At 34.1% G+C, this 15283-nt stretch overlaps 1 protein-coding gene across 1 annotated transcript; it reads right to left on the bottom strand.

Annotated features, from left to right (window-relative positions):
* Window positions 1–5177: 5177 nt before the first annotated feature.
* On the bottom strand, window positions 5178–5729 carry LOC113714129 (protein SRC2 homolog). The gene has a single exon (XM_027237925.1). It carries the CDS (start codon window positions 5727–5729, stop codon window positions 5178–5180), a length of 552 nt encoding a protein of 183 aa, XP_027093726.1.
* Window positions 5730–15283: the final 9554 nt, after the last annotated feature.

Raw genomic sequence — 15283 nt, 5'->3', positions numbered from 1 at the left:
TAGTTATATCACCTTCCAATTTAGGAGTGAAAGATACCAAACTTGGGGAGAATACCGTTGGCTATTTATAAGGTATGTTATAAATTACCAATTCCAAAGGTTCTCTAGCTTTTTTTTTTCCCTTAATGCAACTTGTTAAAAATTTTGAAATTTAGAGAGGTTCTTAACTTTCAATATTGCAAAAAATTGAATTGCCAAATCTAGAAATGAAAAATTATTATCTGCACTAGTAACTTCCCTGTTAAATTGTAATAAAACCATTCAGCAATGTAAAGAGATCTTTTAGCTAGGTAATTTCTTATTATCAAGTAAAAAAGTTTCAAACCATTTCCATGTAGTATACTCCACGGTTACAGATAGTACAATTATGGTATTGCACAAGTACAGTATAGCCTCTTGATATACATTAACAGTGATAGTGTATATATTGTTAGTGTTTAATTTTTTTTGGCATCTTTTGTTAGTAATGAATGTTTCAAATATTAAAAGATGGATTAATCTTTTCTACACTAACAGTGTATATACCGTCAATTTTGAATGAATAACAACTATGCAAAATTTGAATTTGAAATCCAACTTTTGCACATGTATCATAAATCTAACAATGATAATGTGGACATTGTTAGTGTATATAAAATCTATCTTTAAAAGATAGGATTAATTTTTCCTACACTTGATAAATGACAACGATGCAAAATTTGAACTTGAAATTCAATTTTTGCACGTGTTATGGATCCAACGATGATAGTATATGCACTGTCAGTGTATATAAAATTTATTCTAAAAATATCCCGTTTTATAGGTACTAGTTATTGAACTGCTAAAATCAATGACTTAAAATATATTATCCCGTGTAGTATGTTGCATGTTAAGTGCTAGTACTCTTGTGCTATTTGAAAATACAAACGGGTCTAAAAAAATTACTGCTCAAAAATTCTTAAAAAATTATTTTTTGAGAATTATCATTTCGTAGAAAAGAATAACTAAAAAAATCACGTCAACATTACATCTATACTAGCGAACCTAATTAAACATTTCACATGTAGTATTGATCATGAGTTTTCATGAATCTAATATGTTGTAGATGCAGAAAAAATGCCACTCAAATTGTTAATAAAAATAATGTTGTTGTAAAATTTGCCTATAAATTGATAGTATACATAAAAAAACCTAGATTACCATTGCCTAAACATCCCCCCCCCCCCCCCGGCACCCTGCTCAAGGGAAAAGAGTTTATGGCAAAAAATCGCGGTGGTTCTCAAACTTTCTACTTTGCGCACTTTTAGTCCTCCAACTAATAAGTACGTAAATATAGTCCTCTAATTAATAAAAATGTGTAGTTGTAGTCCTTCCGTCCAATTTAACTGTTAAGACAGATGGGAAACACATCACACATTGTTCACATGACATTTATTTTTGGGATAATTACAAAAAACTCCCTAGAGGTTTCTAAAAATTTCACTCAGCTCCCTTGATTTTTGGAAAATTATACCTATTTCCCTTGATTTGATAGTTTTAGTAACAAAATCTTAAAATAATATTGATTTGGTCAAATTTTTAAATGAATTTCCAAAAATACCCTTGTGCAATGAGTTTTAATTTATTTCGCTATACAATTATAAGATTATCTAGTATAACTATAATAAAAATGTGCCAAAATTTTCATATTCGTACCTATTATTGATAAACGGCAATAATAATAATTTTATCATTATGATAGGATACTTTTGATGGTATTTTATTATGGATTTAAATTTATTAGATAGAAAAGAAAATGTTGAAATAATTCATTTAGTGTTTATGAATTTTTCGAATAGTTGGATTATCATAATTTAATAGTGATTTTGGACCATTTTCTTTTGATTTATTGTTAATTTTAATACCAAAAAATAAAAAATAAAGATTAGCAAAAACATTGGATTGCATATAAAGTTAACTCGTCAAAAAAAATCACTAATTGGACATTTGATTGCAATAGAAACTAGAGATAATAGTGATAGTTTTATAGTTTTATTGGCAAAAATTTTAAAAAAAAAGGAATAAGAAGGAAAAAGAATAAAAAGTAATTTTAAAAGTCATTCTAAATATAAACATACCAAACAAGGAAATTTCATTAAATATTCAAGGGTAGTATTGTCATTTTAAACGATAAGGGAGGTACGTGTAATTTTTAAAACATCAAGGGAGCTAAATGAAATTGTTAAAAACCTCAAGGGAGATTTTTGAAATTAGCCCTTTATTTTTTGTATTATTTTTGTATCTTCCCGTCCATCTTAACAGTCAAATTAGACGGAAGGACTATGACTACACATTTTTATTAATTGAAGGACTACATTTACGCACTTATTAGTTGGAGGACTAAAAGTGTGCAAAGTTGGAAGTTTGAGAACCACCGCGATTTTTTGCCCAAGAGTTTATAATGAATAAAAAATATATAATTAATAAAAAATGCAATTAGTAATTTAATATAAACGTATAATTAGTAAAAAATGTAATTATTAATTTAGTATAAATGTATTAGTATACTTAATCAATGATTTATATTAGTATAAATATATAATTATTAGTATAACTAAAAATATAATTATTATAACTATCAATATTAAATATGTTATACATGTATTTATAATATACACATATTTATTTATTTACTTATTTATTTATTTATTTCAAGGAGAGAGAGGAGTGGGCGATGGGGTAGGGGTATACCCTCTGTCCCCCTCCGCTTTTTTTGACAGGGAGTGAAAATTACCCCCCGCCCCACCAACTCCTTACGAGCACTTGTCCCAATCGCCATCCCTATACCTAGTATGCAGATAAACACAACAAATGAAAATCCTAAACATACAACCCCATTTTAAGAAACTAAAACCGGCTAAATTAATAGTCTAAAAAAAACTATATGGTTTTCTCAAATGACACAAAGATCGGTATTAAAGAATTTTCCCCTTAAGGGAAGGGAATATGAGCTTGACTGGACAATAGCTCGTTCAAGATTGGTTTATTAATGAAGAAAACCAAGTTAAAACTAAATCTAATATTACTTTAATCTTTAACTCATCTCGCATTCATTTTGTAAATCAAAAAATCTAAATTTTACATACATGTAAATTAAATTACTTGAACTCAACCTCACTTTGATTTTTTGAAATCCCAAAGAGCTTGGCTAAAATGGTAACCAAAACCATGTACAAAAGAAAAATATAAAAATTATTGAGAAATTCAGACTAGACTTTGAACATATAGCATTAGTCTAATTTGAGCTTGTTGATACCCTACCTCCGAACAACTTATCGTTTCCATTTTTTATTAACATATCAAATAAAACTACTAAAGGAGTAAGTAAAACACATAAACTCTAAGGAGTCACAAAAAAAAAAAAAAAAAAAAGAGAGAGAGATTTTATAGCTTTTTACCTTATGTGGGGAAGTAGCGTTTTTTGCTTTAATATAATACAAGAAGAAGCCTATTACAACCCCCTTCTCTTCACCACCATTACCTCAAATCAAGTCGAACAAGTTGACTTTCTTAGGTACAACTTTTTCGTGGTCTCAATTTCAATATGCCGATTGTATGTGGTAGAATTTGTATCTCATTATTATTCACCAATTATTGATTGCAAGCTTGGTTTCCTATTGAATTTATTTTAAACAATTAGTTATCTTCACTCAAGTTTTTATTCAACTCTTTCTGGTAACGTAATGAGAACGATATACCACCAAATATTTTGACTTCGGGTAAGGATCTTGTAAAAATGAAGATGAAAGCAGGTGACGAGGATAGGACTTCTTGCCTACAAATTAATGTTGAGATCTGAGCGAAATTTATCTATTGCATTCTACATAATTTAAGAATTTCATATTCACTTATTTATTTTTTTGAAAAGAGTACAAGATTATAATCAGCTCAATCCACACTGGTGGATCGAATACATAGAATTACATTTGTACAACAACAGAAATGGTCAGAATATAGTCCATAGTGAGAAAGATACTAACACATAGTTTAGGATACAAAACCCAGCCAACCAAGACCTAGATATTAAACGTTTTTTTTAATTTTTTAATAAATAGGCATGGATGAAGAAAGAGTTGGAGGTGGTACCACTGCTTTAATGAGATAATCTCCTACATTCTTTAGAAAGTCAACTCTAGCTGATTGTTGCTTTTAAAAAACTGTAATTTAAAACATATTAATTGGTTTAATTTTGACTTCTGCATATAGTTGAGTTTGGCTTTATCCTAGAAGTTGGTTTCGGAAAGCATTGTTAAACCAATTCTTCACAACCATTTTTTAACAAATGGGTCATACTCTATCAATTTTAATATGTTTTAATTGAAGTATAAAATACATCTTTCGGGAGACAATTACTTCACCTAATACTTAGAAATTGTGAATTTGGCACAAAGATCATGGAGTTATTTCTTTGAAGAAGATACAAAAATATATTGGAATTGACTAGAGCTTTATTTACAATAAGCAAAAGGAAAACAAGGACTCTCTATCCTGTCCTTTCCTTGAAACTATCGTTGTAACAAAGAATTTCTAAAAATTTTCATTAGAGCAATAGTTTCAGAAACTGTAACACAATGACATATTCTATTGTTGTATGGTAAAATGTAGGACAGATTATGAATCGGAAAAACTAACTTCAGAAGAGTCATGCTACTTTTGTGGTGCAATATTATATTACATTTCTAGGTTACATTTAGCCAAATTCTCATTACACTTAAGTGGTAGAGCTAGGATTTGACTAGAAGGGAGCAAATTCGGAGATAGAAAAGCAATACATAAATCTACAAGTTCTTTGCACTTAACGATTGTTAAGAACTGAAAACTCTTTACTTTTGTTGCTCCAAAGAGTGGTTGCAAATGAAAATAATTGCACCAAATATAGTATGGTATTTTTTTAGGCACAAAGGAGAAATAGTACAAAAGTTAAACGTATGGTACATTTTGTACGCATGGTTGAAAGGTGAAACTAGAACGCAAAAGTTTTACATTTCATAATAGATAGATATTTACAAAATCTTTATACATTATTCAACAGTAACTTCTACTTTCCGATACGTTAAAAACTAGACAAACTTGTGATACACCATACAACATCTGTTGATTAATCCTTCAATCCCCAGGCTTAGATACCTACATAGCAATTCAAGTATCACATCAAAACCTCAATCTCGCATCACACATATCTCAACTTCAAAAAACAAAATTTCTGATAGCACTTCGTGTATAGCGGCATGTAAAACTCCATTCATTGCTCCTTCTACCACAGCCTCCCCAAAACTAGGTTCTTTCTCAGAAATTGTAACCGTCGTCTTCCCAAAATCATACGAGAGTTTCAGTTTCCCAAATTTACCATCAACATCATTCCTGTTCACATAATATTCCACCTTTTCCTGTGGAAATCCATAGTCAAAAAGTTTCTTCAGTGACAAATTCACTTCCCCTACATATTTATCAGGCAACAATGATCTTTCACAGTACAATTTGATAACAAGCAGAACACCGTCCTTCTCAACAGCTTTCTCAGGGAGTGTGTACTTAATCCTGCAATTCCAATAAGGGTTTGTCTCTCTTTCTCTATCCACAGAAGTAATCCACTCTGAGTTTGAATATCCTTTTATTAGAACCTTCGCATAAACTTTCATCTGGCCAAGTTCTCGAACATTTGGAAGATTAACGGCAGAAATTAGAGTGACCTCAAACTGCCTGCACTCCATGCCTGGCCGATACTAAGGATGGATCAAAAGTTCAACTAGGTATTTAGGAGGGCTTGTTCAGAGGGTTTGGGGAGGGGTAGAACTCAGGATGCAAGTAATGTGAGTTTATGCAATATTTACCATGGAAAAAGAGCAGTATTTATAACCAAGAAAATGTAGATAATGTCAAATTTGATTGAGAAGCATGACACCTGCAATTAAGATAAGAAACTTAAAGATGCATGACTCTGAATACTTAACATCACATTACGCAATTGCAACTTGACTTGGATCAACTGAAAAAATAAGTGTGTAAGCACAAATTTTGTTGCCTGAAATAAAAGACAAGAAAACTTGCACAAATATCAAATTTATTGAATTAAATAATAAGTAGGTTACAATTTCTGAAAGTTCTTAAATCAAAAAAATTAATCCCCTGATTTTTCTCTTCGAATGGCTTCAATTGAAGGGCCAAAAAGGCTTGTTCTCCAATCAAAAGAGCATTTCCTACAACTTTGGCATAGAAAAACGAATGATTTGATGATGGCGTCAAACACTTGGAACTTTAAGTCTTCAACACCGATAGCAGGAGAATTTGTTAAACTTGATTTGAACTTGGATTTGAGAGAGAAAGCCCTTGAGAGAATTTGCCAGAGTTTCTCCGAAGTTTTGGAATTTTTCTTCTTGTATCCTTGTCTTGAGGGAAGACCTTTTATTTATAGTTAAAATATGTAAGCTAAGTCTTCAAAAAAAATCCTTAGAACCTCCCTGTATTTTGGGTAACTTGTAACTCAAGTAACCCATTTAACTTGGGCTTAAAAATAGTGGGCTAACCCAAATGGTCCATGGTGAATTAATAAATCAATTAATTCACTTCAATTTAAATGGACATTACAAATTTAATTTGATTTAATAGCCCATATAATATCGGCCCAATTTGCCAGTTCAAAACATAATAGACTTCTATAATTTAATTTAATTTAATCAAGATCAATTTAATTTGAATAAATCTTGACTAAATAAATTAAATAAAATTTCTTTGTCTACAAATGCCCCCATTTCAAAGCTCAATTGGGACTTGCTTGTCAAGGATTGTAATTGAGACTTGAAGTACTTGATTTTTTTTTTTTATAAAAGAAAAGTCAATTCCTTTGCCAATTTGGTGGCGAGCAATTAGAGCCTGGATTAATACGTGTGGTCCAAGATCATAAGAAGTTTACACCATTCACGTATCTCATGCGGTCTACTGCATAGTGCAATGCATAAGATTATTCCCCATGTTATCACAATGCAATTGTTGCTTCTACTGCAATTAGTCTCGAACCTCAGTGGCTTGGCAATTGCCAAAATCAATTCCATTATCCAAATGGCTACCTCGTTGATATTTGGAATTCCAAATGTCCTAAGATACTAGCCACAGACATTGGAAACCAAAGGTTGCTGAACGACTTCGGAAATGATACCAAAAAAAAAAAGTAATGCTCCACTTTCCAAAATCACTCAAATGACTATGGTAACCGGCAGTATGTTGAAGCAAGAAATGGAAACATCCAATTGGGTATCACTGCTTCTATTGCAACTTGGCTTCAATCTTGCACTTGGGAAATTTTCTACGACCGCGGCATCGCTTAAACATCTTCAACAATCAAACATGGCCACCAAATCATTCCGTGGAAACTTTCCATTCAATATTCACCATGAAACTTTCACTTTAGAGAATGGAAACGCAGTGCTAAGTTTAGGAAATATCTTCACACCTCCACACTCAAAACTATATGCAGCAGATACTAAATTGAGTTGATAATTTCCAATTTGCCTCTCAAGTAATTGGAAGTTACTGAAAGTTAGCGGCTTCCAAATCCATGACATTGCTATAATCAGCCTTTGCAAATTCCAAATGGCCATTGGTTCCTTTTTTTTTTTTTTTTGCAACCTGGCACCAGCTCAATTTAAAGGAGCAAGACCCATTAAATTTTATATTTCCAAATGCTACGAGAAACTTGTCACAAATATTTGGGAACCAAGTTTCCAGACAATTGCTCAATCAAACATGCATTGTTCCACTTTCCAAAGCCACGTAACTAGCAAAGTATTGAAACTAGAAAGTGCTTAAAACCAACTTGCGGCATACACGAACTTCTCGGCAAATGTGGCAGTCTCCAGATCTTAGCAGCTTCCTAATCCGAACATTGCCAAAGTTTTCCGTGCAACTTTGAGTAAGACATTGATTTCCTTGCTTCTATATGAAGAGACACAACCAATCAAAATAGGTCCACCGCCTAGAATGAACATTCAATCAAGCACCATGGGAGCAAACCGACAACTGCTAAAATCAACTTGTAAACAATTGGAAACAATCAACTGAATGACTTTTGGAAGCCAATGTCATAATACTCAATTTCTGCAACTTCCGAATGAACTTTGATTTCCCTTTTTTATTGCTTGGTTTGAATTCTATAAAAGAAACCAATAAGATCCCTTACGGCTTCAAGTACAGCTAACAAATCACAGCATTGTGAGGAGATAACAAACCAGAAAAATTCTTTACACCACCGAGGTAATCGTCGAGCCTTCGTTTAGTCTTGATTTCCAGCTTTTTTTTATTAACACTCGCACAATGCTTGCCAAATGGGCTATGTTTTTTTTTCACCACATAGTATCAAGGGATCTAAGATTTTCTTTTTAACTCGATAGACATATTGCATGTCGCCGCTGTAAATTTGATTCTTGTGCACTTTTTACTGCTGAAATATTGCATGCGTTCTTCAAGGTTCTCAATTACTTGCCAAACAACTCCAACAAACTTAGTGAGCACAGATTAATTATTGAACCTAGTGCCAAGACCACTTTAAACTTCGGTTGTTACTTTGCACGCAAAGTATACCCGTTTTCTTCTCATTGTTGCACACCATATCCCTCTCGATTCACGCAAAGTCCACAATGTTTCTTCATTTAAATTGCAATTGAAGTTATTTGCATGTAATTTCCCACTGATGCTAATTGGTTAGGGCAACACATGCCACGTGCTGTGTCTTTCTCTTGAATGTCCCTTCTTAGGAAGCAAGGCAAAATTTTGCTCTTGATGGACTTTTTTTTTTTTTTTTTTTCAAGTTGCAGCTGACATTGACACTTCTTGCTGGAGCAAATTGACATTCCAATTGTGTCCACAATTTTAGGACCATAGCTCTTGGAATTCAAAACGCTAAGGTAATTAACATACTTTATAACTTTTATTTCTTGTCAATGCCATTTTTTTTTCCATGAAGGGAGGATCCCTCGTTACAACATACACGGTGGACACTCAATTTGAAGAAGGTGCAACTGCAAATTTCCATGAGAGCCATATTATGGCTTGAGAAGTACATGGGAGATGGCGCAGTCAAAATTTGAAGAAAGCGCAACCGCAAACTCCCACGAGAGCCAAATTATGGCTTGAGGAGTACATGAAGGAGGTGCGGCCAAAATTTGAAGAAGGCGCAACCGCAAACTTTCACGAGAGTCTATTGTGACTTGAGGAGTACAAAAAATGAGGTGCGACCAAAATTTGAAGAAAACGCAACCGCAAACTCCCACGAGAGCCTATTATGGCTTGAGGAGTACAAAGAAGGAAGCACGATTACCCACTTCAATGAGAACTCGCCAAAACTCGAGAAGTCCCTTTACTACTTTCGATCATGCCATTTTAATCAAATTTTCTTTTTCCTGCTTTTGTTGCAGGTTGATTTTGATGCAATGGTGATCTTCAAGGAAGTCATATCTTCAGACGAAAAGTATTTTCTTATTGCTGATAGCTATGATGTTTATCTCAACTCATATATTTTGATGATTACAAAACAAATGGATGTTTCAAATACCTTTTGTAGAGATCCTTTTCAGAAATGAACCAAATAGGTCTGTGGATTTAAAGCAGAAAAAGAAGATAAAAAAGAATGAAGACTGCTGAGGATGATGTCGAACGCACAAAAGGAGAGTATCGGACGTCCGACATTCTTTGAGTTTCTTCGGACGAGTGAAGAACTCAGACTCGGACGTCCGAAGAAGACAAGCCAGGAGTTATTTGACTACTGATCATGATCGGACGCTCAACACCTGTGTATCGAACGTCCGACAAGTATTGCTGCTCTTCGGACGAGTCACTCCGGACGTATCGGCCGTCCGAAGGAATTGAAGAAGAAAGTCCAAGTATGCATCCTACCCTCGGACCCATAAAAACCAAACATCGGACGTCCGACAGCACCAACGGCTAGTTGACTCTTCAGTTGCCTTCTACTCGTTGACAGCATTAATTGAAGAACTTTCAGGCCTCCTATAAGAAGAACAAAGTCAACCACCTCAAGATAACTTTGCACATCAAGCCTACATCAGATCGTGAGTGATTCAAGTGTTAGAATACTCAAAAGGAACATTTGTACTCTTTGCTTGTGCAATCTTCGTGCAGTTTTTCAAGTGTGACATAGCTTCTTCAATAGTGTAGCATAGTGAGGGTTTGCGAGTATTTGTAAAACTTCCTTGCTTGACCAAGTGTGGTTTGGGGCAAGAAGGAAGTGATCCCTTCCTCGTACACAAGAGATTGGTTGCAAGTTTGTTCAACTTGAAGTAATTTGGTATATAAAAGTGGTGTTCAAACCTCAGTTGTGTTTGAAGCCTGATTTGTTTCTTTACTTTCATTTACTGCTGTTCTACATAAACTGTTCCTCTCTTCATCTCACGAATACTTGTGCTCTTGTGTTGTCTTGTTCAGTGGGTGGTATTTGAGAAAAGAAAGGTAGACTGTGAAAAAGTGGCCTATATCTTAGCAGGTTTTTGAAAGCCTAATTCACCCCCCCTCTTAGGTTATTTTCGATCCTTACAATTGGTATCAGAGCTTGGTCTCCTAGAGATTAAGCTCAAGCGGTTTGGAGTAAAATGACAACCAATCATGCCATGTTTGTTGAGGGACAATCGGTCACTAGGCCTCCCATGTTTACTGGTTCCAATTATGTTAGCTGGAAAGAAAGAATGATTATCCTCTTACAATCCATTGATATTGATCTATGGTTTATTGTGAATGATGGACCGCATGATGCTAACTTTCTTGATGCAGAAATAGGTGTGTTGCGGCCAAAAACAAGAGTTGAGATGAATGCTCAAGATAGAACCAATCTCACACTAAATGCCAAAGCCATGAATGTTCTCTATAGTGCCTTAGACTCAAATGAGTCAATCAGAGTAAAAGGATGTAAATCTACCAAAAAAATGTGGGATAAGTTAAGAGAAATACATGAGGGTAGTGACAACGTGAGAGAACAGAAAAAAGTCCATTCTGGTCACTAAGTATGAATCTTTTAAGATGGGGTCTCATGAAAATATCGACAAAATGTACTGTAAATTCAATGATCTGATCAAGGATTTAGAGGTGCTTGAGAAGGAATACTCTCTAGGTGAAAAGAACAGAAAAATTTTGAATGCTCTATCAAAGGATTGGGAAAGCAAAGTGACTGCCATAGAGGAAGCCAAGGATCTAAATTCCTTATCCATTGAATCTCTGATTAACTCTCTAATTTCTTATGAACTGAAACTTAAATCTAAGTTGCAGGATGAAGAAGACGCAAAAGGAAGAAAGAGTATTGCTCTGAAAGCTTCACATGATGAAGATGAACCAGCCTCACAGGATGAAAATGATTTGGAAGGTGATGACAGTGATATTGCACTCATCACAAGAGGCTTCAAAAGATTTCTCAACAAAAGAAGATTTAGAAAAGGCGGATCCAGCAACTCCTTCCCAAATCAGTCCAATGACTTCAGAAACAGAGGGAAACTGGAGTTCAACAAGAAGCTAACTGATAAATGTTTTGAATGTGGCCAACCAGGACACTATGCAAATGAGTGTCCAATGAAGAAAAAGAAGGAAAACAAGGTTGAACGAAAACCAAAGTTCAACAATTTCCAGATTACCTGGAATGATTGTAACTCAGAAGGCGAAGTTGAAGAAGAAGAGGAATCTGCTCAAGTGGCCTTCATGGCCATTGGAGATGAAGAGGTAACACAATGCAACTCTCAAACCGATAGTGATAGTGAATCTGATGATGATGTTAATTCTTTTCTAGAAAAAATGCATAACAGCTTGAAAGAATCCTATGTTAAAAACAAGGAACTGAAGCAAAAAATTAGCTTTCTAATACAAGACAATGCAAATCTTTTTCGACAAAACAAACGTCTTAAGCATGAAAATGATAACCTGAAAAGGACTGAAACTGATGTGCTTGCTGAACTTTACAAAAAGAAAAATTTCTGTGACATACTCAGAAGTGAGCAATGCAGCTTAAGAAAAAGAATGGATGATTTATGTCAATTGCTACATCATTTGAAACAGAACCATCTTCAAAAGAATGACACTGTACCCTATGTTAATACTCATCAAATAAGACTGAACCAAAATATAAATGAGTTTGCTGTCCACAGAAGAAGGCATGTTAGATTCATTAAACCTGTTCATTTGATTGATCCAATGTTAGTATGCAACTTTTGTTGTCAATCTGGTCACATGAATAGCAACTGTCATGTTAAGAAAAACATGAGGAATGGCATGAGATGCATGTGGGTAGTTAAACATAAGACTAACTCTCAAGGACCCAACATGTAAAGGGTACCAAGTATTATCTTGTGGGTTTGTGTGTAGGTGAACCAGGATAACATTTCTAAAGAATCAAAATGGTTCATTGATAGTGGATGTTCAAGACATATGACTGGTGATGCATCACAATTCATTAAACACAAGCAAAAAACAAGTGGAAAGGTAACGTTTGAAGATGATAACAAAGCCAAGACTGTTGGTATTGGCGATGTTGGTAAGAATGATCAAACTTTTATCCACAATGTTCTTCTTGTTGACAATCTGAGCTACAATCTGTTAAGTGTTACCCAATTGTGTGATAGGAATCTGTTTGTATTGTTCAAAAAACTTGAATGTCTCATATTTGACTCAAAGTTCAACATTGTTTTCAAAGGAAAAAGAGTTAATGATGTCTATGTAGTTTTTCTTGAAAAAATTGATTCCTCATATCTCAAATGTCTCAAAGTAGCAAATGAGGACCCATGATTGTGGCATAGAAGGCTGTGTCACTTCAATATGAATTTGCTGAAAGAAATTTCTAAAAAGGAACTTGTTAGAGGTCTTCCAAAAATTAGATTTGAGAAAGACAGAATTTGTGATGCTTGCCAATTTGGAAAACAAATCAAGATTTCTTTTAAACCCAAGAAATGTGTTTCTACTTCAAAATCACTTGAACTTCTGTACCTTGATCTGTTTGGTCCTACACAGACTGCAAGTCTTGGTGGTAAGAGATATTGTTTTGTGATTGTTGATGATTATTCTAGATATACTTGGGTGATATTCCTTGCTCATAAAGATGATGCCTTTAAGAATTTTACCTCATTATTTGCTAAAGTACAAAATCTGCTTGGTTTGAAAATTGTCAGGATTAGAAGTGATAATGGGACAGAATTCAAGTTCTGTGGTTTTCCAGAATTTTGTGATCATAATGGTATTACTCATGAATTCTCTATTGCTAGAGTCCCTCAACAAAATGGAGTTGTAGAAAGAAAAAATAGAACTCTCCAAGAGGCTGCTAGAACCATGCTTAGTGAATGCAACTTACCAAAATATTTTTGGGCTAAAACCATAAACACAGCCTGTTATACCATGAATATAGTTCTTCTAAGACCAATTTTGAACAAAATCTCCTATGAGCTCATGTATGACAAAAGTCTGTTGTTGGTTATTTCAAAGTATTTGGTTATAAATGTTTCATTTTGAATATCAAGGAACATCTTAAAAAGTTTGACAAGAAATCTGATAAGGAAATTTTCTTGGGTTATTGTGAAAACAAAAGAGGTTTCAGAGTTTATAATCGTAGAACATTGATTATAGAGGAGGTTATACACATTACTTTTGATGAATCTAATGGTGATATCTCTATGAGTTGTGGTGAAGATGATGATACAGGTGTTCAAGAAGAACTGAAGAAGCTAGCAATCAATGATCATGACTCTGCCTCACCAGAAACTGATTCAAAGGATACTGATGCTGAGGTCAGTCCAGCTGAAGAAGTGAACAATAGAGATACCACTACTCCTAATGATCTTCCAAGAGCCTGGAAATTTGCTCATAATCATCCCAGGGAGCTTATAATTGGTGATCCTTCTGAAAAGATCAGGACTCGTTCCTCTAGACACCTAGTAGATAATTTTGCTTTTGTATCACATATTGAACCTAAAAATGTTGTTGATGCATTGAATGATGAGCACTAGATTTTAGCTATGGAAGAAGAGTTAATCCAATTTGAGAGAAACAAAGTTTGGACCCTAGTTGCCAGACCACTAGGCCATCCTATCATTGGCACAAAATGGATTTTTAGAAACAAAATGAATGATAAAGGGGAGATTGTTAGAAATAAGGCTAGACTGGTGGCTAAGGGATACACTCAAGAAGAGGGAATAGACTTTGATGAGTCTTTTGCACCTGTGGCCAGGCTGGAATCCATAAGAATGCTTTTAGCATTTGCATGTTTCAAGAATTTTAAATTATTTCAAATGGATGTTAAGAGTGCTTTCTTAAATGGATTTATAGATCAAGAAGTCTATGTTGACCAACCTCCTGGTTTTGAAAATGAATCTTATCCAGATCACGTGTTTAAACTCTCAAAAGTTTTATATGGATTAAAGCAAGCTCCTAGAGCATGGTATGAACGTCTGAGTGGATTTTTGATTGAAAATGGTTTTAAAAGAGGCATTGTAGACACTATACTTTTTACAAAACAAAGCTCATGAGATCTTTTGATTGTGCAAATATATGTGGATGATATCATATTTGGTGCTACTAATGAAAAATTGTGCAAGGACTTTTCCATCATCATGCAAAAAGAATTTGAAATGAGCTTGATGGGAGAACTGAACTTCTTCCTTGGACTCCAAGTGATTCAAACCCAAGATGAAACATTTATAAATCAAACAAAATACACCAAGGAGTTGCTGAAAAGATTCAGAATGGAGGATTCAAAGCCTGTTGGAACACCTATGTGCACATCTACCAAACTTGACAAAGATGAAGAAGGTACAAATGTTGAGGAAAAGAAGTACAGAGGTATGATTGGGAGTTTACTTTATTTAACTGCTAGTAGGCCTGACATCATGTTTGTTGTGTGTTTATGTGCTCGATTTCAATCCTGTCCAAAGGAATCACACTTGAATGCGGTAAAAAAAATCTTAAGATATCTTAAAGGAACCTTAAATTTTGGTTTGTGGTATCCAAAATGTCATGAACTTCCTTTGTGTGGATTCTCTGATGCTGACTTTGGTGGTTGTAAAATAGATAGAAAAAGTACTACTAGCATATGCAACTTTCTTGGAAATTGCTTGGTCTCTTGGTTTAGTAAAAAATAAAATGCTATCTCATTGTCCACTACTGAAGCTGAATATGTTGCTGCTAGTGCTTGCTGTGCTCAATTGTTATGGATGAAAAACACATTGAATGACTATGGTTTAATAAATGAATGTGTATCCATGTACTGTGACAATACTAGTGCAATTAATCTAAC

This window comes from Coffea arabica, chromosome 10c, assembly GCF_036785885.1.
Source record: "Coffea arabica cultivar ET-39 chromosome 10c, Coffea Arabica ET-39 HiFi, whole genome shotgun sequence".
Lineage (NCBI taxonomy): Eukaryota > Viridiplantae > Streptophyta > Magnoliopsida > Gentianales > Rubiaceae > Coffea > Coffea arabica.
The sequence above is the reverse complement of the archived record's forward strand: the minus strand, read 5'-3'. Positions and strand labels throughout refer to the sequence as shown.

Bases quoted from the DNA above. Each gene is read 5' to 3' on its own strand.
- LOC113714129 (XM_027237925.1), bottom strand. From the start codon at position 5,729: ATGGAGTGCAGGCAGTTTGAGGTCACTCTAATTTCTGCCGTTAATCTT.